The following is a 23,756-nucleotide window of genomic DNA, read 5'->3' as shown; positions in this document are numbered from 1 at the left end:
CATCCAGTCCCCAAGCCCCCGCCCGGCCCCGCCCAGGCTCCTCCCTCAGCCCGGCCCCGGCCCTAGTTTCCCGCCCCAGACCAGGGCCTCGGGGCCCCGCTAGTCCCCTCCTCGGGCCCCGCCCCCGGCCCCCGGAAGCCTCTCCCCGCCCTCGGCCCCGCCCCCCCGAAGTTTCTTGGGCCCCCGGCAGCCAGCGGGACAGAACGCACAGAGCCGCCGCCCGGCCGGCGGTGGATGGAGGTAACGGAGACCGCGCGGCGCCAGGAGTGAGCGGCCGAGCGGTCGAGCGGCCGGACCTCAGCGGACTCGTCATGGAAGAGGAGGTGAGGGCCGGGCCAGTCGGGGGACCTGGGCTGGGGTCTTCGAGACCCTCGCGGCGGTTGGGGTCCCTGGCTCAGGCCCTTGTTCCAGCCAGCCCCTCTCCCGCGGGTCTCCAGGCAAAGCCTAGGCAAATGAGATGAGCAGGGGCGGGGGTAGGGATCGCAGACCCATCCTCCTTCATTATTTCTGTCTTCTCTCACCAACTATGGGCATGGTGGTTGTTATTGTTCCCATTGGATTGATGGGGAGACTGAGGCTCTGGTCAGTTTGATGACTTGCTGAAAGTGTCCTAGGTTGCTGGGCTCGAACCCTGTTTACCACTGACTCCCTGTGCCGTCCACGTCGGATCCTTAGGGCACACTGTGTGTGTGTGTGTGTGTGTGTGTGTGTGTGTGTGTGTGTGTGTGTGTGTTTTGTGGTGGGTCTGTGGGTTCTGGAGTCCCTGTCTCAAGGAATCTTGAGGCTGTGACCCTGTCTGGTGGCCGCAGGACTGGAAAAGTTGCGTTTTCTCCCCTCTTTAAGTCCCTGTGAGTCCCCTTTCCCCTGTGAGTCTACCTTCTCCCCTGCTTGGGTGTCAGGCCCTTGTAGGGGCTGATCCCTGCCCCTGCCTTCCCCACATCCCTGGAGGGCTGACTCCCTGGAGGAGCTGGGCAGCTGGACCAGCAATGCCCCTTGAGCCTCCCTCTTCCCCCTCAGGACCCTCTTGGTCTGGGGTGGGGTCAGGCACTCTGTGACCCCTGCCCTTCACTTGCAAACTCAGTTCTCTCAGTAGCCCCCTCATCCAGGCACACTGCCAGCACTTAATGTGTGACTGTGGAATGCATAAACTAGGGAGGGGCCTGCTGTGGCTAGAAGATTTTGCTTCTGGTCCCCCAAGGGGGTCTCAGCTTCTGCCCCTCCCAGACCGAGGGGAGGAGATGTGTCTTTGCCTGGATAAGTGGGGAGGAAAGATGAAACCTTCACTCTTGGGGCAACCTTGGCCAGCTGGGGACCAGGCTGCCTGTGTCCCCATCAGTGCTCCTCTCCCTGCTTCCTGGGACCACTGCCCAGGGGCAGCTGGGGTATCTGTCAGAGTTCCCTCCAGGCCAGGCCCTGCATTTCTGTGGGATGGTAGATAAGTCACTTCCCCTCTAAGCCTGCATTTCCTCTTCTATAAAATATAGGGCCTGGTCTCCTCCCCGGGTCCTGATTGTAGCCCCTTCTCTCAGAGTGGGTGGAAATAGGGGGCAAAGTCAGGCCACTATGATTGGCTGTGGTTTCTTGCTGACAGGGGTGGGGCTTCCCCACCCCTGCTGTGAGGGCTGGGCTGTCTGGCTGTGGCCCCTCTTCTTCTCCCAGGGGATTTGGGACAGGATTACTCCATCTCCTGATCTGCTCTGGCCCCCAATTAAGGGAAGTTCTCCTGGGGCCTCCTGGGCCAATGGCTCGTCTGGAGGTCAGCCCAACCCTGTACACTCTCTGGTCCTGAGTCTCTAACATTGCCACTTACTGACTCCCAGATGCCAAAAGCTCCCCGCACATCTGGGCTATCTAAGGTCTTGCCCACCACCTCCCCACACAGCCGGGGGCTCCCTGTTCCCTACCCCGCCCCCCCTGTGACATCCCTCTTTTCCTCTCATTTCTTCTCCCCTTAACTTCCTCTTGTTTCTCCAGGCCTCAGTGCCCATCCTCCTTTCTCTAAAACACCTCTTAGATCTTAGTCATCTGCTCTGCCCCATGACCCCGGGCTGGCCTCATCACCTCACTCTCAAATGGCTGCTTTTAGTCCTCCCCCTGGCTTTGAACTTCCTCCCCATGCCCCAGGAACCCTGATGCCAAGCCCCCTCGGCCTCAGTGACCTCCTCCACGCAATGGGTTGGTAGTCCCCATCAGGCTGAGATTTGGTGCAGAAGTGTAGGTCTGGGCATGGGGCATCTAACCATTTGTGTTCTCAGGGCCTCAGTTTCCCCATCTATAAAATGAGGGAGGTGGGTAGTCCAGAAATGCGATGGTTTATGTGCAAAAGCTTTGAAAGCTTCAGTTATCAGTGTGAGGCATTGTTGCAGCTGGACTCAGGCTTTCCTATCTCCGCCCTGGGGTTCTGCCCCTCTTCCTCTCAGTCATGCCTTTCCCTGGCTTGGCCTCCAGTGGCACCAGGCTGCTCCTTTGCCCTAACACATCTAGAGAGAGGCAGGGCAGTGTCCTGTCCCAGCACTGGTTTTGTGACCTTAAGCTAATCTTCGACCCTTTCTGGCCTGCACTTTCTCATCCTGTAGTGAAGGGGTTGAGAGTATAGGGTCTTTGATACCCTCTGTGCCTTTCCTTCTTCTCTGAGCCAAGATGTGTGTCTCTTTCCCTCCTCACGGTCCTACCAAAACCCTTCCTTGTGCAAGGGCTTCCCAAACTAACCCCAAGTCCTTACCCTACCAGAGAGCCAAGACCGGGGTATCCGTCTGGGTCAGTGCTAGAGCCCTCCCAGTGGGCTGGGATCCTCTTAAGCACGGGATGCCTACCCAACCCCCAGACTGGGGATTTCCCTTATGCAGGGTCTGTGTTGCCCCCATCAGACTGGAAGTTCTCCAGGTCAGAGCCTGTGCTTCCTCTCTCTGATTGCCCCATCACAGGGCTCTGACATGGTAGGTTCTTAGCAGAGTTTGGTCAGGGCATCATGGGGTTTAGTCAAAGGGCAAAGGTCATTATCCTAAGCTCCCTGTGATGTGAGGTGCCAACAAGTTCTCTTCTGCTGGTCTCTGTCTCCCTGTCATGGCCTGTGTTGTGGCTTTCCACATGCTCCTTTCTGTGCACAGTGTTGGGCTGACTGACCTGGTATCTTTTTCCTCTTTTTTTTTTTATTTTTAATGAATGACCCAGAGGCCCTCCCATCTCAGGCAAAGCAGAGCCAGGCTGGTGCCCAGGGGTGTCTTCGGAGCTGCTCGCGGTGGGCGGGGGGTAGGGCCTGAGTGAGGATGGGTGGGAGAAGAGAGAGCGAAACAGGAAGAACAGTGGTCAGCTGGTCAGTAAGAGGAGAGGAGGCCGAGAAACTGGGCTGAGCAGGACAAAACCTCCCCTGTGAGCCCTGCCAAGGGGAGGGCCCGCTTATTAAAACTTACTGGGGCATCTCCGGCCCCCTGGTGGGAGAGTGTCTGAGGGGCAGGGAGAGGGGCTGGTGAAGGATGGCAGGACTCTGACCTCCAGCCAGGCCTGTCTTCTGGTGGCTGTTGCTGTGGCTGATTCTGGCAAGGAGACCCTCCCCTGGGCTTTGGTTCATGCCACCTCCAGCCCCTCAGCTGTCACTCCCCTCATCCTCAAGTGCCTTCTCTCCTCAGTGCCATCCTGGTACTCCCATCCCTAAAGGCTCTGGACTGGCTTCCCTAGCTAATCCAGTCATGGTATTCACCGGGCACTTCTCCGCTACGTGCCGGGAGGATGGTGGTCTGGGTACCAGGTTCCAGCCTGGCCCCCAGGAGCTTCCAGCTGGCAGGAAGTTTTCACATCTCAGGCTGTGGGTGAGGCGAGTAGGGGAGGTCACAAGTGGAGGGGGAATGTGAGATCCCAGGGGGTCGTGAGTGGGCCTCTGCAAACAGGAGGCGAGCTTGGAGCTCAGAGGTAGATCTGGGCAGCATGCTCCGCAGTCTTGTTTAAGAGAAGCCTAGAGTCTGCAGGCCTAGGGGGTGGCCAGCTGCTGTAGTTGCTAATGGAGGGGTGTGACATGGCAGATGTTGAGGTGGGGTTTCCCATTTCCCACTTCTACCCCTCCAGCCCTGGTGGGGGCCAGCATGGAGGGGTCTCTGTGTGGATGAGGCCCCAGCGGGTCACACAGCCCATGGGGCTGAACACAGGGTCTCTGGTGATGGGGGGGGCATTGGGTGCATGGTAGGATGCTAGAGCCTCCCCCTTCTTGTCAAAGGGCCCTGAAATCCCCTCTTTCCCTGATCAGGGTGGCTCATAACTGGCCTGTCAGCAAGCCTCTCACTTCCTCATTTCTCCATCCAGGAAGACCATTTGGGACCATTCCACTTCTCCATTTCTCTTGCCATCTACAAGTTAGGGAGAGACCCTGAGGGGCACCTCATATTCCTGGAGCTCCTGGGAGCATTGAGGCCCAGCAGCTAAGCCCAGAAAGGCCTTGTCCTGAATTCTGAACCAGGCCCAGGGAAGGGGTTCCAGAGAGCCAGAGAGGATGGCAGTGACAACAGTAACAATAATGACAGCTGCCATTTACTAAGTTTAGGGTATCTTAGGCATTGCTTTGTATGTCGTATCTTTTTATTCAGCAACAAACATTTATTGAGCACCTAGTATGTGCCAGACACTGTCTAGGCATTGGGGATACAGCAGTAATCAAAACAAAAACCCCTGCCCTCACGGAGTTATAATCCTTGCAACTTCTGTTAATATCATCATTTCACAGATGAAGAAACTGAGGCTTAGAGGGACCAAGTGACCTGCCTCTGGTCTGCGTGACTTGGGCTTCAAAGCTCAGACTCCTGACCACTGGAGTATGCAGTTCAGAGGGGGAGGGGGCCATAGTAAGAACCGGACTGGGGATTCCCTGCCATGATGGAGCGCAGGGAGGCCATGCCCTGTCCAGCCCCTGACAGCCCACCACACTTCTGTCTGGACTTGTCCTTCCAAAGGCAGCTGTGGCCACAGGGTATCCCTGGGGAGAGGTATGCTCCCTTTAACTGGAGCCCCTTTTTTAAGCTTTATGTAAATTAAAGCAGTCAGAATTAGTCAGTGCTGATTTCCTTCTAGCATCCTGTAGATTCTGACATGCTCTTAGCCCCCCTCTCCTTCACTCTCCCCTTCACACTCACCACTGTGGGTACAAGTCATTGAAGCAAAGTGGTTAGCAATTTGGGTGTATTTTTATTTTCATTTCACAGATGTTTCTTGAGCACCCATTATGTGTAAAGGAATGGTACTGGGTTCTGGGGACTAAATGTGAATTCGACCCCATCTGGTAGGCATATACCTGGCGCCCAGCTACTCAAGCAGGTAATCAAGAGGCACAAGATGTCAGTGACTGGCCTGGAGACTCCAGGCTGGCTGCCGTGTCCTAGAGAAGGGTTTGAGTTTACCTCCTATACCTGCTTGTGGTCGAAGGCAGCATCCTTGGAGCCCTCGCCAGACAAGGTGGCTACCCTAAAGTCCTGGCCTGGGGCAGGGGTGAGGGCAGTGGAACCTCCTGCTTTGGGGTAGGATGCAGGGGCTGCAGAGTGGGCTCTCTAGAAGGGCAGGGGTAGGGAGGAAGATTACCACTCTGCCTGCCTGCCTGCCTCCTCCCATCCTTCTGATCCTGCGTGAACGTCCTTTCCTCTGGGAGGCCTTCCTGAGCCACCCTGACCTGAGCCAGGTCCCCCACTGTCCTCTCGCGCTCCCTCCTCTTCACTTCCCCTTCACGGATTCCTTCATAGCATTTCATGGTTGTTAATGTATTTATGTCTGGTGTTTATTTGTTCAGCTCCTCCTTCCCCGCATTGCCAGCCCTATGAGGGCAAAGATGCATTATTTTTACTCTTCCCTGCCTACTCCAGCATCCGTGACATTGTAGGTGCTCAGTACAGCGTGTGTTGATGAGTTTGAATGAATACGTGGGAGGCAGAATGGTGGAGGGGAGAACATGGGGTCAGAGAGACCCAGTTTGAATTCTGGTTTTGTCCTTCCAGGGGTGTGACTCTGGCGAGTCACCTCCCCTCTCGGAGCTTCAGTCTGCTGTGACATGTGGCTAATGATGCTACCACCTGGGAGGGTAGTCGCATGGGTTAAATGAGACAGTTTGGGTAAAACATAATACAGTGGTTCAGTATAAGGTGACTGCAGCTGTTATTGTTGTGGCTGCTGTTATTAACTGTTATTTCTGATATTGGATTGAGAATGTCTGCCTCAGGGGTTGTGGGGAAGCTCAAATGGGGTGATATCAGTAGGTATCCAGCAGAGGGACACATCCCTGTGTGGCCTCAACGGCAGCAACCCTCACGGCATGTCCGGATGCTATGTTACAGGGCGTGAAGGAGGGGGGCCAGAAGCCTCGGGGAGCGCAGACAGCGGACAAGGCTGGCTGGATCAAGAAGAGCAGCGGGGGCTTCCTGGGCCTCTGGAAAGACCGCTACCTGCTCCTCTGCCAGGCCCAGCTGCTGGTCTACGAGAACGAGGTAAGGAACTGCCCGGTCCTTAGTTTGGGGGTGCCGGGTCAGGGAGCAAAGTGAGGGCAGCCCAGGCCAGAAGAGGATTCCAGAACCCGGACTGGAAGGCCTGCTTCGCTTTTGACCTGCTGTGCAACCTTGGGCGATTGCCTGGTCTTCTCTGGGTCTGTGTGGTACAAGGACAATACCTCTAGGTGCGAGTGTAGGACTCCTGGATGAGGGGCTCTTTGAAGCATATGTACACAGGGATGTGTGTGTCTCCTCAGCTGTCCACCTACACTGCAGCTCTCTGTCCCGGGGCTAGGTTCCACATCTGGGAAGTTTCCAGAAAACTGAAGCTTGCTCCACTCAGTAATGATAGTAGAAATAATACTTGTTGCTTATGCTTGTTTGGAGGTCTTACATACCTCTTGGACGATGCTCACGATAGTCCCTTAAGAGTGGTCATCATGGGGACCTCCCTGGTGGTCCAGTGGTTAAGACTCCGTGCTCCCAATGCAGGGGACCTGGGTTCAATCCCTGGTCAGGGAACTAGAGCTCACATGCCGCAACTAAGAGCCCACATGCCGCAACTAAAGATCCTGCACACGGCAACGAAGATCCTGCATGCCTCAACTGAGATCTGGCACAGCCAAATAAATAAATAAATATTTAAAAAAAAAAAAAAAAAAGAGTGGTCATCATGTCACATTCTACAGAGGAGCACCCTGAGGCCCAGGGTGCTCAAATCCTGTTCAACATCTCAGTGAATGAAGGTCAGGTCTAGAACCAAAGTCAGGGATCTCTCCATCCAGCTATGCCAGCAAGTAAACTCTAAAACTTATTCTTGGTGGAAGTCCTCTAAAATATGTTGGATATTGTCTGCCCTTCAACAGAAGGTGCTGGCCTAAACGGAGTCTTTCCTTGGTGGCTCAGAGTCACTGATGATCAATCAGGCTGCTCCGTACTGCCAGACTGTACTTTTCAGCTTTGCATTCTCCTCTGACATCAAGCTGCCAGTTGCCGCTTCTGCCGTCCTTGTGCCTCTCACAGTCCTCATATCTTCCCACTTCAGGCTTGTGCCCCTTTTCATTTCAGCAGGTTTGGAACTTGGACAGCCCAGGATGTGGAAGTTGTGTGTTAAATAAGTGTCAATAAAGTTCTGGGTGAAGACCCGAGGCGAAAAGGTGGCCTTTACTTGGAGATGCTGTTTATGTGCTGGGGTTGAGGCTCTCAGAGGGCCTGTCCACTGCAACTGGGCTATCACTGTATGACTCTGACACACGGAGTACACGGGGAAGAACTGGCCTGGGGGCAGAGGAAGGGGGATCCTGCCTGTTCCCCATCAGCCTCTGTCAGCATGCCTCAGGCTGTCTTGGCAAATTCATAGTTGTCGCAGACCAACAAAGATCTAGGTGTTCAAAGGAGCTGCCTTTGAGAAGCATCTCACCTTTCCTGACCGAGTCCCCAGGCTCATGGAGTTGGGGTGTCAGAGAAGCAGCCGGAGGAGGCCAAGGGGGTGAATGGTGCAGACAGCCCCCCAGATGTTCTCTACTGCTGCTGTCACCGAATTAGGATGTGCTGTGGCGGCAGCAGGGGGCTATTTTTATAAATAAAGGGGGCTGTCGCAGCTTCCCCCGGTCCCAGCTGCCATAAGAGTTGAGTGACAGGCCCCCCAGCTGTCAGCCCGTCGTCAGGCGCTACCAGACTTGTCCTGGGTCACCTCTCTACATCTGGCCCACGTCTGGGAAGCAGGAAGGATTTCATATCCCCTAAACACAAAAAGTCTAAATCATGCTTTAAAAAAAAAAAAATCACTATTAAAAACCTCAGGGCAGTTTTAAGAACTTAGCACTCGGGGGTGGGGGAGCTTGGCGCAGGAGAAGGAGTTGAGAAATGCTTACTAGTTCAGTTCCTCTTTCTGATGTAAGGAACTAGGCGAGTGCGAATGACTCTTGGCTGTTTCTTTGCTGTCAGTGAGGCTGACATTCCAAAAATGCTGCCCCCGCCCTGTGTCTGCTGGTTTATCCGATTTTTCTGAGATGCAGAAGGGCCGGATGATTCAGCGTTTCAGGTTGAGAGGAGACCCAGGTCAGGCAGCCATGGGGAGCCGGGTGGTGGAGATGGAGTGACTTTTGTTTCCAGACAGAGGAGGGTATGTTTGGGCCAGTAGCTGCCTAGTCGGGGGAGGCCTGTGCCCATGGGGTAGGTGAGCCTCTCTCTCGGGGATGGGGTTGGGGGGACGTCCTTCTGGAGTCTCACTCTGAGTCAGGCATTCAGTTCAGCAAACTTTTCCTCTTGAGGGCTGCCCCTTGTAGGGTGCTGTAGGGGGAACAGAAAGGAGAGCAGACACATGCAGCAGAGGGTAGAGAAAGATGGCTCAGCAGGGAGTTAGGACCATTCTTCCCCATGACAGGGTGTCCCTAGCACCTAGTAAGATGCCTGCAGAAGTGCCCTCTGATGGGGACCCTTAGAGGAGGGAGAGAGCACTGAGGCTTAGGCTCTTGCGGGTGAGCAGGGCAGCTTCCTGGAGCAGGTGGATTTTACCAGCGCTTGTGTTGCGTGCAGGAACCTGGAAGGGACTGGAGACTAAGGATTGGAAAGAGATGCGTGGAGGCAAAAATGGGAAAAGACACCTGTTTGAATCTAGATGGGAAAGATCAGGCCACCCTGGCCACCTGTTCCCCTTTCCCTGAAAGGCTGAAGAGAGAGTAGGTCAGTGGTTACTCACCTTAGCTGTACAATCATCTGCTTTGAAAAATACTGATGTCTGAGCTCTATCCCCCAGGGATCCTGATGTAATTGGTCTGGGATGTTACCTGGGCACTGGGGTTTTTTTAAGCTACCAGGTGCCACCAAGGTTGAGAATCTCTGGTATAGAGCAGAGGTTTGCAAATTTTTGCATAAGGGCTTGTTAAAACTCAGATTGCCAGGCCCATTCCCCCAAGATTATGATTCAGTAGGGATGGGGCTTGAGAATTTGCATTTCTTTTTTTTTTTCCAATTATCCAATTTTTTATTAGATTTAACAGACAGAAAATTATATTTCAATAAATTTAACCAGAACAAATGTAACATAGGGGTAAAAAAAAGATTACAAAAACTGTACCATTATTCACTGAACATGTGATTAATTTAAACTACATCTTGACGAAGACCTGTAGGAAATAATGTGCAAACCAGCGCTGGTCCCCAGATACACTTTGCATTAACTTTTTTTTTTTCACACACACACACACTGTATTTTATTTTTACAAGAGATAAATAAACTGACGCCAAGCATTGTAAATGGATGACCACAACAAAAACAACAATGATTGCAATTACCAAACACGAAACACACTCATACTATGTCATAATATTGACATTCAGTCCAGTAATCCTCCACTGTAACAGCTCCTTTACTTTGCAGTGAAAATTGATTTGTATATTTTTTTCCTCTGAGTCCTTGTGGGATTTTTTTTTTTTTTTTTTTTTATTCAAGAGAATTTGCATTTCTAACAAGTCCTCAGGTGATGCTGCGGCTGCTGGCCCAGGTACCACACCTGGAGAACCACTGGTGCAGAGCAGCCTGCTGCTAGGGCACTGTCCAGCTTCTGTCTCTGGCTGGAAGGAGTGTGGTATGCTACAAAGGGCTCTGGCTTGGGAGTCAGAGAATGGGTGTTTGCGTTTGGTCCTGCTCCTTATATTTGGGTCTGTGCCCAAGGGCAAATCTCTTCGCCTCCAGGTCTCATTCTCTTCCTCTATAAAATGAGACAAATACTGGGGCTCTAGGATTTCAGGGTGCTTGAGGGACTCAGGAGAATTGGGGATGCAAAAGTGCTCGCTAAGTGTCAGGGTTTCTTAGTATATGCGAATTATCATGGAGGGAAATTGGGGCATTTCCTCTGCAAATAATCGAGTTACTGCCTCCCAGATATTCCGCCCCAAACTGTGGAGCACTGAGGCGGTCCCTGGTTGGATGCTCTGCATGATGTCCAACAGCAAGAGTTTGCTTAACTTGCTTGCCAGTCTCCAGGGCCTGCATCTACTTCCCTCGAGTCTCCAGGGGGAGAGTGTGCCACACCCAGGAAGCTGTTCCAGCTGGGTGTCCCCTGGAAGTGGAACTAACTGACCACCATTGAGGGAGGAGGGTGTCCCAGACAGCTGGCTGGAGAGGCACCTGGTGGGTAGAGCCCACGAGGAGAAAACACTCAAGGGCCAGGGCTGGCAGGCAGAAAGGCAGCCCAGCCAGCGTCCAGGGGTGGCCGAGAAGAGGCTGGCCGCTGTCCTGGCCACCAGCCTTACTAGTGATGAGGCCTCACGGTGGCAGACTCAGGGGGTACTCTTGAAGGAACCCTTGCCTTCTCCATTGTGCAGGCCATGGAGAGTGGCCTCTCACCCCAAGCCAAGGGTCAGCAGAGGAAGATGCCAAGTGGGGAAGTCAACTCTGGATCACGTGGTGAAGGCAGGTTGTTTAACCTCAAACAGCCTTATTCACGCTTCTCTCTGTGGCTCTGCCTGGAAGGCCTTTTTTCCCCTCATTTGTGACAACTTGCTCCTCCTTCCAGACCACCTCTTTCACAGGTCTCTGCCTGGCTTCTGGGCCTGCATGGACTCCCAGGCACACTTTCCTAAGCCTTTCTAGCTTCTGCGTTTCCTCCTTTGACCTTAGGCACATTTGAGTCAGCCCTGCTACACACCTTCAGGCTGTGAGCCCCATTTCTCACATGGATGGTGAGCCTTGAGGGCATCCCTCCAACCAGCGTGGACTGAACACCGTCTCCTTGCCAGGGTCTGAATGCTGCATCTTGATGGTTGATTGGCAGCCCGAGGGCCCCTTCTGACCAAGCAGTGCCCTCACCGAGTGGGATCAGGGTCTGGGGCAGGGCCTGGGTGTTTGAGGGTCTAGGGCATCTAGCTCTCACCATGTCCCCTCTGTCTCCCTCCCCAGGATGAGCAGAAGTGTGTGGAGACAGTGGAGCTGGGCAGCTATGAGAAGTGCCAGGACCTTCGTGCCCTCCTCAAGCGGAAACACCGCTTTATCCTGCTGCGGTCCCCAGGGAACAAGGTAGGGCTAGGCCTGCTGCTGACTGACCTCCCTCCAGGCCAGGGTCTGCTGGGGAAGGTCACCCCTGGGAGGCTCTCTAAGACAGGCTGGGCCCCTGGATGCAAGTCTGCCGGTTCTCTGTTGAATGTGGCTGAGGCTCAGACCCAGGGGCTGCCACAGGTTGGACCTCTGGCTTGCTTTTATCTTGAAGTCGCCCCAGCCCCTGGTTGATAGGAGGCGCATTTAGAGCTCTGCTGAGAGCTCTGCTCCCCCGTCCCCTTCTAGGCCCTGGGGCCTCCTTCCCAGGCTGTAGTTGGAAAGTAGCCTTTGGGAGGTGGGGCCCTTGGCCATCTCCTGTACCCAGGAGGCCCAGGACTGAGGCAAGAAAGCTGGGGATGAGGCCTTCACCCCACCAGGCCTCTGACACCCTGACGTAATCAGGCGGCCACACCCTCTCCTCATCCCAGGCCTTCCTGGGTGGGCCACCTCTCCTACCTTTCATCCTAGGCTCAGTGCTCGGACCTGCAGCCCCCCCAGCTTTCCTCCCTTCGCACTGTTCTTTCTTGGCTGAAGCTGGAGGAAGTCTCTTGCCTGAGAGGTTCTTGCCCTGGGACATGTTGTGTGTGTGGATGAGGTTCGCTGTTTGCACCCCACACCTCTGGCAGGGAGTCCGGCTGGGTGTTAACATGTGGTGGAGTTTCACAGATGTCAGGAGGGAGACCAGATTGGAGGCTGGCATTTACAGCGCCTCTCGCCAGCTCAGGCCAATCTGCAGCTGGGCCGTGCCTTGCCCCGACCTCTGCATGTCACGTGGAGCCTCGCAGAGCGGGGCTGAGTCACAGAGGCTGGGGGTTGGAGAGTGGGCCTCGTCTGGGCTTGCCCGAAGCCATTCTGTCTCTTTCATAGGTTTAAGGGCCAGGAACCCAGTCCTCTGTGGTCCCCAGAGCTCTGGGCCCTGGAGGAGACCATGATGCTTTACTCACTAACCCTCTGTCCCACTTGGCGGTGGGTGGGGGCAAGGGAGCCACCGTGGAGCTCTGACCCTGGGGGTGGCGGTGTGCCAGGGTAGGGGCAGGTTTCATTGACCTCTGATGCTTAGGGCTCTGTGAGGAAGGGGAGAGCCACATTTTGGTCTTTCAGGCCCTGGAGCCCCGACCCTGTCCTGGAGATCCACTTCCTCTCTCAGTGGCGCTGTATTTGTGTGTGTGTGTATTTGGGAGAGGTGTAGAGTGCGCTATATGTGAAGGTCTGCCTGTGTGCCTGATGGGCGTGTGTGCACCTCTTTATGTGCCGCTGAGTGTTCGCCTGGCCCAGGGGCTGCCTGGGTCTTTGTGTGTCCCTTAGTGAGCTTATGTGGTTGTGAGGTGGAGGCGGCCTTGCTCCTCTGTCCTCTGCCAGCACGGTTCTGTGGGCCACCTCCTTTCGCGGCTCTGAGAATCATCTGGTGGTGGGCCAGGTGGGTCGGGCCCCACTGGGGGGGGTGGGCATCACCTTCCGAGAGGCCTGTTTGTGCAGCTGCATTGTCAGCTGCTTCGGCCAGCACCCTACCTTTCATCCCTGAATCGTGCCAAGAGTTCAGGTCAGCTCTGGGTGACCCTGGGAGCAGGGCGAGGGTCGGGGAGATGGGGCTGTGGGGTGATTGGTGGGGGCTGCTGGGCAGCGGGAGCGAAGCCCACCCTGGTTCTGGCTCAAGGGCCCCTGACCCTCAGCACCCAGGAGCTCACACAGAGAGTGGGCGCTCTCCAAAGGCCAGATGGTAGACGGCCCCGCCCCCCCCCCCCCCCCCCCCCCAGCATCCTCTCTCCTTTCCTATCGCCCTGGGTGTTCCCCTCCTCAGGGAGGCTGCAGGCTGGCCGGGAGGTCACATGACCCTGGCTGTCTGGTCCTGAGGCCGCCTTTTTTTCCCTCTAATCAAATAAACAAAGACTCCAGTGTCTTGCGTGCCCCTCTCCCTCCTGCCTCCCTGTCCCCACACCCCTGCCATGAGGTCACAGGCAGACGCTGCCAGGAAGCAGGGTGGCCTCTGCTGGGCCTTGCTGCCCCGCTGGTTTCAGCCAGCTTGGCCCTTTCCTCTTTCCTGCCTCCTCTCTCCCCCTCCTGCTTCTTTCCTCTCTGCCATTTTGTCCTCCCCCCTTTTCCAGCCATGTGTGGGCCTTCTCTGTGTCCAGTCCCGTTAGCTTCTAAACTCCTAGCGGGGCCTGTGCTAGGAAGGGCTTGAGGAGGGACGTGTGCAGCCTTCAGGACACAGGGGTGGGGCAAGAGGAGCAACTTCTTGGTCCTCTATTTGTCCCTATTCGGGCCACCCTTGTGGGATGCCTGGCTCATTCAGCAGGATTTCAGGGTTCCTTAGGGTGAGGCTGGGTCCCATTTAACCTCGTATTCCCACTCCTAGGGGAGCCCCTGGGCCAACACCCTCCCCCCAGCCTGCCTAGGTGGGCTGTCAGTGGGGAAGGGTCACAGTTTGGGTTGAGTCCAGTGGTTGTGTTTTTGTCCCATTGAGGCCCTGAATAGTAAAGAGACCTGTGCAGGTCTCATTGCAGGTTGGTGCGTCTAGACCCTGTGATCTTGACTCTCAGGCCAGTGCTCTTTCTCTTGCTGCATCTGTTGCTGAGTTCAAGTGTATGCCTCTCAAGCTCTCTGGGATGCTAAGTCCTGCACCAGGCAAGGACCCCACCAACTCAGGGCCTGTGAGCAGGAAAAGTGAAGCTGGGCTCATGGGCTGCCCTGGGCCACCTTACTCGCAGCCCCCATTCAGGGTTGGGTGGGCCCTTTCAGAGCCCAGATGCAGCGCTGTCCCTTCCTGAGCCCCTACTGGCCCTGATGGCTGGGCTGAGGCAGTTGCCAAGGTGCCCTGGGGTTTTCGACTTAGCTGCCGATCTGCTGCCAGGATCAAATTTACCCTGGTCATGCAAATGAGCATTTGGCTGTGCCTGGCGTGGGGAGGTGGGTGGGACCAGGGCCCTGTGTGAGGAGAAGGCAGAGGCAGCCAGGAGGAAGTTATATAACAAGGATGCTGAGGGGGCCAGGCGGGCTGCATGTTACATAACTGGGAGAGCAGCAGGAGGGAAGGCGCTATCTTAACACCCGGGCAGGGATGGGCAGCTGGTGACCCGCCCGACAAAGAACTAGGGCATCTTGAGGTCAGAGTGGGCAGCGGCCCCAAAACGGGAACCTTGGGCCAGTTCATTCATTGATTAACTATTCATTCAGTAACTATTTACTGAGTACCTACTATGTGCCGGGTTGTGGCTTTAGTCATGTTTAATTCCCTCAGCATTGCTTTGTGGTAGGCGGTGTCATCCCTTTTTCCAGATGAGGAAACTAGGACTGTTTTGTCCAGAAGGAGAAAAATGGTGATAATTCCTATTACTGAGCACCCCCTCTGTGCCCACTTCCACGTTTAACACTTTGCTACATCACTGATCTTCATAGCTCCCTGAGGCTCCGAGTCAGCCAGCTGTGAGTGCTGGTCTGTGCAGCTCAGAGGCCCTACTGCTGTGTCCACCATAGGGGCGGCTCCTTGGTTTCTGTGGCCTCACTCCTTCCACTGTTTCCTGTCTGACCGTGGGGCCTGGCAGGAAGGGGCCTCTCTGAGCTGCCTTCTGATTCTAATGTAGGAGTTCGGAGCTCCTGCCTGAGGTGGGAAGGAACCCATGGGGTGGCGTGGGATGAGGTTGGGTGTGAGGTCAAGTCATGGTATTACTTTAGGCCACCTTGGCCAAGTCCCATCCCATCTGATGAGCCTCTTTTTCCTCATCTATTTGATGAGGGGGCTGGAGTTGACCCCCTAATGCCCTTTCTCTCTTGCAGTCTGTGATTCAAGGCCAGAAAGGAGACCCTGGGACTTCTTCACTTGTCCAGGACTGGTTGTGGGGCCCACTGGGCAGCTGCGGGCGGCCCTGGTTCCAGTGGGCCTTCACCAGTGGACACCCCTCATGCCTGTCACCTCCGTCATTGTACTCAGTCTGGTGGAAGTAGACTGGGACTACTCCTACTTTACAGAGAAAACTCAGAGGTCAGGCAGCTGGTCTGGGGGAGTCACATGGAGTGAGACCAGATCTGGGCAAGGCTGATTCGAATGCAAATCTCTGGCAGCTGTATACATGGAGAGGGCCCCTTCTCTGCTGGATCTGCCCCTCCCTTGCTCTGAAGCCCCAGTGTCAGACCTGATGTGGGGGTCATTGTGGTTTGCTCCTGACCAGCTGTGCGGGGGCAGACTTCAGTCCAGAGTGGGAAGCTTCCTCAAGACCCCAAGTGTGAACCCTTTTAAACATCTACTATCCACCCCACGCATGCCCCTTGCAGGTCAGCGACATCAAGTTCCAGGCACCCAACGGGGAGGAGAAGGAATCCTGGATCAAAGCCCTCAATGAAGGGATCAACCGAGGCAAGAACAAGGCTTTCGACGAGGTGCGGTGAGGTCCTGTGGACGGCTCTGGGTCTCCTTTCCCACCGTGTGTGATCTCAGAGTGGACCCTGCCCCACCCCACCCTGACAACCCCTTGATTATGTCACTGCTACAAACACTGGGGCATCTGTGGTTGTTACCTCGTTTAATCCTCACAACACCCCTCAAAGTAGGTGGTTGTGTTCCCATGTTACAGATGAGGACACTGAGGTGTAAGGAAGTTAAGTAACTTGTTTTAAATTAAAACGTGGGTAAGTGGTGGGGTAGAATTTAACTGGGTGCAGCCATGCATCCTTTCCAACCCAGCCCCAGCCGGAAACAGCAGGAAACAGCAGAGAGGTCTGTGGGCGAGCTGAGAGCCTGACAGCTCACTCTTCAGTTGGGCGGTGAGGTCCAAGCTTGGCTGGCTCTAACCCTGGGCCTCCTTATCTGCCTGCAGTGGCCACCCAGCCCCCTGTGCTGTAGTGGTGACGGCAGCAGGGCCATGATCAGGCCTTGGGCAGGCAGGGTGTCCCAGGGGGCCAGATCTCCTAGGGAGGGTTTATCTTTGACATCATGGACTCATAGCTGTTTGGGCAAAAATGGGCTTGGGGGCCACCTAGAGTGACCCCTTGGATTGCAGAAGACTGAGACCCAAGGGGAGCGAATTTTCCCACACAAGTTCCCTCTTAACACCCAGGTTCCCTGCCTCGCAGCCATGGCTCCTGGATCACGTCTTACGTGACTGTGCCATGCTCAGCCCTTCACTTGCTTGGGAAAGTGTCCCCATTTCCGGGGAGAGAGTGTTGGAGGCCACAGGAGCATGGGCTGGGTCTCGGCCCACAGCCTTGGCGGAGCAGGACCAGCTCCTCCACTGCAAAGACCCTCAGGTGGGCCTGAGCCTCCCCTGTGGGCAGAAGAGTCTTAGCCCACCCCCCCACCGCAGGGACAGGCTGCTCCGGGATTCAGAGTCTGGATTTCCCATGTGACTCTTCCTGTGGCTTCCCGGCTACTCCTCACCCTCATTCCTTATCCTTAGAGAGGAGATGCTGCCCCCCAGACTCCCTGACCCCTGGGGGTAGAGGCCCTGCTCTTTCTTGAGCTATCCCCAGGGGTCCTGGGAGAGTGACTGGGGCCAGGGAAGGTCTTTTCTGGAAGCCAGGTACTAGGGGATCATGGGCTGTCTTCTCCCCGCTCCCCCCAGCTAAGCACAAAAGCAGCCTCAGGGCTGCTTCCATATTGCAGTGGACTGAGGGGTGAGGGCTGAGGGCTGATAGCCCACATTTGGGCAGGAAGACTGAGGCAAAGCGAGCAGCTGCAGAGGAGGGAGAGCCTCAGACTGCAGAGAGACGACGCAGGCTGTGTAGAGGCAGGGAGAAAAGCAGGGAGATGCCTCAAAGAGAGGGACAGCTGGGGCACTTGACCCTGTCAAGCAAGGATGCAGGTGCAGACCCCGCCTCTGAGTCTCAGGTTAACGCCCGGGCATTCCCTCCCCTCCTCAAGGCCTGCTGGGGCCTGACGTGGTTCCCTGTCCTTCCCAGGTAAAGGTGGACAAGAGCTGTGCCCTGGAGCATGTGACACGGGGCCGCGTACGTGGGGGTCAGCGGCGCCGGCCCCCTACAAGGGTCCACCTGAAGGAGGTAAGGCCTTGGCGCCAGCTTGGGAAGGTTGGGAGTCAGATGAGCCTGGGACCACGGCTCCTTAGGTGGCAGCGGGCTTGGGCCACCTTTTTCCTGAGCACTCTTGGTATCGGGCTGCCTGAGTGGCATGCGCGGTGTCGGTGTGGAGGCGCGTGTGCTGTATGTGCTCAGGGCGTGGGTGCGCCTGCTTCCCGTGTTGAGCCCATGGGCCTTAACCCAAGCTGGTGCTGGAGGGAAACTGAGAGCCTGAGGCTAGTCCCCGCCTCTCAGAGCTCAGCTTCCAGCTGGAGAAGAGACCTGTCCACGGCCTGCTCCAAGCAGCGCTGTCTAATTTTGGTACAGAGGGCGGCTCAGGGAGGCTGAGCAGGAGGGACCACAGAGGACCCACAGACACCTGAGCTGGCCCTTGAAGCATGGGAACGGCTTCAGTGGGCAGACTTGGAGTGAGGGAGGTCCTGGGTGGAGGGAATGGTGCGAGCTTGAGGCCCAGGGCAGGGGAGTTTGAGGTGTGCCTGGTCCCTTTGACTGGGACATGTGTCTGGGAAGGCGGGGTCGGGGGGAGGAAGTTGTGGAGGCCTTGAAAGCAGGAGTCGGGGGCAGGATGGATGGGAGGGTGCGTTCCAGAGGTCAGTTGGAGGCCCTGGGTAGGATGGGTCAGGTTGATGGAGGGAAAGGCAGGGGCCCAGGAAATAGAGGCAGGGGTGGGGCCTCTAGGCTCCAGGAGGGGCTGAAAAGGGAGGGGCTGGTGGGAGAGACACTGGGAAGCAACAGCCATCTGGGCTTGTGATTGAATTCAGAACTCGGTGAGGCGGACTGGACAAAGAGGGAGGGTTGTCAGGAGTGCCCCCAAGCCTGGAGACCCGGCGAAGGGAGGCCCTGGACACAGGGAATGTGGGAGAAGTTATGGGCAAGGGGGAGGGGGAAGGGAGGAGCCCATCGTCAGACCAGTGTTACTGATGGGTGTAGATAGTTGGGGGAGAGATCTTGGAGGCCAGGAAAGAACCTCAGCAAATGCTGCCTTTGGGGAATGGGGGGCAGTAGGGAGCAAAGGAAGAGGAAGCCAGAGAGTGGCACGTCCAGAGAGAAGGGCACAGGACTGGGGGTCATCAGCCGGGTTGGCAGCCACAAGTCACGAGGCAGGACTGAGGAAAAGGCAGATGGTGACGTTTACGGCACATTTTCTCAGAGAAGGAGTCAGCTTAGGGCTGTCATGGGGTGCAGAGCTGGGGGTGCTGGAGAGAAGGAGATAGACCATGGTGGGGAAAGAGGGAGACAGAAAGGGGCCAAGGTCATTGGAGGGTTTGCTGGTGAGATGAGATAGCCTGTTCATGTCTGTCAGCGGAGGGAGAAAAGCCTGCAGAGGGAGTGACTGAAGTTGCCAGAGAGGAAAGGCATGTCTGAGGGAGGAGGCCTAGGAGGTGTGGGGCAGGCCAGCCTTGGAGAGGGGAACCCTCTGAGAAGAATTCAGGGCGGGACTCGTGTCCAGTGACTGAGAGCATGTGTAGGCCAGGTCACCCTGTGTGTGTAAAAGGGAGTGAGGGACCTTGAGGGACCTTGGGAAGGGCCTCCTGCCCAGCCCCGCTCCAGGCCCTCTGAGGCTCCCTGGGAGTTGTCCCCATGACCGTGGGGCTGCTGGGTGTCCCTGTGGGCCCCTGGGGCCAGGTGGGGACAGCTGCCTGCTGGGTGCAGCTGTTCTCCTCTGGCACTCAGCTGTGGTCTGGGGCTGCCCGTGTCTGGGGCCACATGTGACAGCACGAGGAGAGTGGGCACCGGCTGCTGAGCAGCTGGGCAGGCGAAGGCTGGAGAGCTCTGGCCCGGAGGGCTGGCAGACCTGACAGAGGTCTGCAGGGCGAGTGAGCTCAGGATGATGCAGGAGACCCATCTGTGAGTTCTGGTCCTGTCGCCTGCTGACTGTGGGGACCCTGTGTGGGTGGTTGCAGAGAAGGGACCCTCCCAAGGCCTACAGCCAGGTAGGGGCCCGAAAACAGGGCTGGAACTATGTCCCCTGCCACCCAGGCCAGCACAATTGCCATTCAAAAGAGCGGCCTATCACACAGGCTGGAAGAAGCCAGGCTGGGGTGCTGAGAGGACACCCTAGCTCTGGCTTCCTGGCCTGTGATTTCAAAACCAGGAACTCTGTGTAAGTGAGAGAGAGGAGAGGATTCATCAGAGAGTCACTTTAGCTTCTAATCAGGTGGCTTTGGAAACCAGAGCAGAGGGCATGGAGAGTAGGGGGCCAGGGGCCTGGGCAGCCTGGATGGGAGGGCTTGAATACCTTGTAGGTGGGCACACCTGACCCAGTGGCTGGTCATCCAAGTTGATGCCCATATCCTGCCCCTCCACCCAGGTAGCCAGTGCAGCATCCGATGGGCTTTCGCGCCTGGACCTTGATGTTCCTGACAGCGGGCTGCCAGTGTTTGCCCCCAGCAATGACGTCAGTGCAGCCCAGCCCCGGGAGACACCCCGGCCGCCCATGCCTCCTACCAAGCCTTCCGCAGCGCCTGAGACGACCAGTCTTGGTGACGGAGTGGAGACCCCTATAGGGGAGAGAGCCTCCACCCCTGTCCCAGCAAGCTCTGAGGCCCACCCTGAAAGCCGAGAAGACTCAGAGACTCCAGTGGGGGAGGACAGGGGCTCTGAGCAGCCCCCCAACAGGGTCCTGCCTGACAAACTGAAGGTGAGCTGGGAGAGCCCCAGCCCTGAGGAGCCCCCTGACCCTGAGAGTACAGAACCGCCCCAGGTGCCCGATTCTGGGACTTCCAAGGCCGTGCCTAGGGAGGGTGGGAAGCCCCCTACACCCCCACCCAAGATCTTATCGGAGAAACTGAGAGCCTCCATGAGTGGCATGCAGGCTTCTGGGCCAGCCCAGAGTCCTGGGGCCTCTGAGACCTCTGCCCAAGGCCCAGCACAGGTCTCGGTGAATGGTATGGATGACAGCCCTGAGCCCATCAAGCCATCCCAGGACGCAGGCACCCCAGGAACTCCCCCAAAAGATGCAACAACGTCCACAGCCCTGCCCCGCTGGGACCTGCAGCCTCAGTTCCATCCCCGCTGCTCCTCCCTGGGGGACCTGCTCGGGGAAGGCCCCCGACGTCCACGGCAGCCTGGGGAACAGCTGTATCGGGCCCAGCTGGAGGTGAAGGTGGCCTCGGAACAGACGGAGAAACTGTTGAACAAGGTGCTGGGCAGTGAGCCGGCTGCTGGGAATGCCGAGGCGTTGCTCAGCCAGGCTGTGGAGCAGCTGAGGCAGGCCACCCAGGTCCTGCAGGAGATCAGAGATCTGGGCGAGCTGAGCCAGGAAGCACCTGGGCTCCGGGAGAAGCGGAAGGAGCTGGTGACCCTCTACAGGAGAAGCGCACCCTAGGGCCTGCCGGGCCAGAGCATGGTCCCTCCTGGCCGGCTCAGTCCATCGGAGCTCAGTCCATCGGAGCCCAGCCCTGCCGAGAAATGTGCTTCTTTCCAGGCTGTAGAAGGGCCATCAGGCATGTCAGGGTTTGGCCAGGACCTGCAGAGACTCCTGGGATCCTTCTCGCCCTGCCTTGGCCAGAGGTGCCAGGTGCCACCCAGGGCTGCTGTCTGGCCGGGCCTCCGGCTCTGGGCTTGGGCTGGGAGCACACATGCGGTACCTCTGTGCTGGCGTGATCGTTCCGAACAGCCCCAGGGCCCTGGCACAGCGCTCGGGTTTTTGAGGGCGGCGTCATCTCTGCTTTGCGCCCTCAATAGTTTACATTCCTGACTTCTGAATAGAGCACAGCTGAGCCCCCCTGCTGCCTCCATGTCCAGATGTTCCCAGGCAGAGGCAGCTTCAAGCCATAAGCAACCCTCCCCACCCCCCTATTCCTAGTAGCTGCAGGGGCCTTGGGTCTAGACTAGAGGTTTGTCCTTCAGCTGAGTGAGACCTGGAACCCAGCTAGGGCCTCTGAAGGCAGGTGGGAGGCATCTGTGTGAGAAAGCCATTAGCTGTGGACCCCCTCCCTGGGCCTGTTTCCTATTCTGCAGGCCTTCCCCTCTGGTGAGCCGTGATTGGAGGACTCCAGGGTGGAGGAGGAACTCGAAGGGTCTCTAGTCTAGTCCCTGCCCCTGGACCTGCTTGTGTCCAGCCTTGCACATTCCTGTACAGGTGAACCCGATGTCGACATCAGAACATCCTGTATGTAATTCATTATAAATCAACCTTCAGAAGAGAAGCTGCCCCAACTTCTGTGCCTCCCAGATGGGATTTATAGCTGGGTCTCTGTGGTTGCTTCTCAACCCAAACAGGTCCAATATCCCAGTTATTTCTTCGAATGCCGATGGGAGTGTGTTGGGACCTGAACCCACTTCCCTCTCCCCTTTCCCCTCACCCCTCTGGCTCAGGCTAGAGGGACTGCTCCTCCTGAACTTCCTTGTGGAAGGAGCATTAGCTCCTTCCCTTTCCTGGTCCGTGCCTGCACCCTGGGCCTCTCCCGAGCCCCTTCCCGCCATCGTCTCTGGCTCCAGGAGCACATCCAGTCTCCATCCTGCTGCAGCGGCCGGACTGAGGGCAGTCTATAGGTGCAGAGGCCCTGAGGGCCACAGCCACTCTCCCTGGGGCCTGTGGGAGTAGGCGCAGCTTCTGACAGGCCTGCTCAGGGGTTTCTGCAAGTGCACTTTTGTTTACTGAAAGAGAAGGAGGGTCACAGCTGCGTGCCTGGCCTTCCTGCCCACTGCCTCACCCCCAGCCACCAGTCATGCCCTCTGAGGCCCACCGGCACAGGTCACTGTCTTCTTTACTTCTCCTTGGTTCTTGAGGGCAGTGTCCAGGGATCGGGAGGGGCACGTGTCCACTCTGCGGCCTGTACTGGGCAGGGATGGAGGCAAGCAGCAAGGTCATGGCTCGTGAGCCCGCCTTGGCCTCCCTAAGCCACACTCCTTGAACAGACTAGGCTCCCACGCCACAGTCTGCCTGTCTCTCCATCTGTCTCCAGTATGAGAGCAAGAATGTCGCCAGGGGCCCACAGTCACGTGGCCCCCTGCAGTCTTCCTTTGGGGAACAGCCTTGCTCCACCAGCAGCCTGGGCCGGCTGGAGCATTAGCCAAGTCGCCTCCTTCCTGGGACTAGAGCCTCAGTTTCCTCCTCTGGTAAGTGACCAGGCTGTGCAAGTAGCTCTGGGGTCACCTTAGTGGCCTAATGCCATTGGTCTCTGTGGGGTTCCTGTGCCTTGGCAGCCTGGACCCGAGGGGGAAGCCAGCTTCCAGGGGAGGGGAGAGGATCGGGAATTCACAGGGGCTGCCTGGCCTGCCTCCTTGAGGAGGGTGGCATTCCATGCCTTCTGCTTGTGAAGCGCCTTTCTTGAAGTTTGGCAATAAATCCCTTTTCGTGGAACTTCGCTGCCACAAGCCTGTTTGTTGGCGTGGGGACCAGCTCCAGGGCCTCATGGAAGCGGAGGGTAGGTGGTGGTTGACCGGGGCATCACCTTTCCTCCAAGCTCTCTTCGAGGGCCCACTTCTCATAGGCCAGGCTGGGGGCCTCGCCCTCCCTCAGTGCTCCACCTTCGCTAAACTTGGCCAGGCGCTCCAGTCTCACCCCCTGCCCCCAACACGTTTCTACAGCCCAGAGGCTAAGTGTCATAGGGAACAATGCTTTTCAGTTTTTAAAAACTTCATTTGGAAATAATTTCAAACACAGAGAAAAGTTGCGAGAGTAAGTATAGGACAGAGAACACGCATATACTCTACTCAGATTGACCTGTTGGCTTGTCTTTAGAGTGCCTTCTCTCTGTAATATACACACAATTTTTTTTTCTGAGTCTTTGGAGAGTTAGTTGTCATGGCCCCTTTCCCCTAAATACTTCAGTGTGTATATCCTAAAAATAAGCATATTCTCTCATTAATTGTAGTGCAGGTATCAACTTCAGTAAATTTAACACCGACAGAATACTTGCTGTTCATATTCTGATTTTGTCGTTAGACCCAATAATATCCTTTAATCACATGTTGCCTCCAGTGTAGGGTTGAATATTACACACATGTCTCTTCAAGTCTCCTTTAATCTGAAGTGTTTCCACAGCCTTTATCTTTCATGATTTGGGTATTTTTGAAGAATACAGTCCTCCCCAGCTTTTTAATAGAATATTGTTCATTTGGGGTTGGTCTGCGGTTACTTCATAATTAGATCAAGGTTATAGAGTCTCAGCCAGAGAACTGCATAGGCGATACTAGGTCCTTCTCAGGCAATCACATCTGGAAACACAACCTCCATCTGACTTTTACCGGTGATGTTTATTTTGATCAGCCAGTCAAAGTGTCTGATTTTT

General features: G+C 56.3%; 1 protein-coding gene across 1 annotated transcript; it reads left to right on the top strand.

The window, feature by feature from the left end:
* The first annotated feature begins 203 nt into the window (after positions 1-203).
* On the top strand, positions 204-22,825 carry PLEKHO2 (pleckstrin homology domain containing O2). Its single transcript, XM_036843316.1, has 6 exons — positions 204-323; positions 6,306-6,455; positions 11,359-11,475; positions 15,760-15,864; positions 17,383-17,481; positions 19,829-22,825. The coding sequence occupies exons 1-6, from the start codon at positions 312-314 to the stop codon at positions 20,843-20,845; spliced, it is 1,500 nt and encodes a 499-aa protein (XP_036699211.1). The 5' UTR covers positions 204-311; the 3' UTR covers positions 20,846-22,825.
* The last annotated feature ends 931 nt before the right edge of the window (positions 22,826-23,756 follow it).

Source organism: Balaenoptera musculus, chromosome 2 (assembly GCF_009873245.2).
Source record: "Balaenoptera musculus isolate JJ_BM4_2016_0621 chromosome 2, mBalMus1.pri.v3, whole genome shotgun sequence".
In the NCBI taxonomy this organism is placed as follows: domain Eukaryota; kingdom Metazoa; phylum Chordata; class Mammalia; order Artiodactyla; family Balaenopteridae; genus Balaenoptera; species Balaenoptera musculus.
This window is presented reverse-complemented; position numbering and strand designations above follow the sequence as displayed.

Coding starts and splice junctions, on each gene's coding strand:
- PLEKHO2 (XM_036843316.1), top strand. Junction 15,865..17,382: donor AGAACAAGGCTTTCGACGAG/GTGCGGTGAGGT, acceptor TGTCCTTCCCAG/GTAAAGGTGGACAAGAGCTG. Junction 17,482..19,828: donor CAAGGGTCCACCTGAAGGAG/GTAAGGCCTTGG, acceptor CCCTCCACCCAG/GTAGCCAGTGCAGCATCCGA.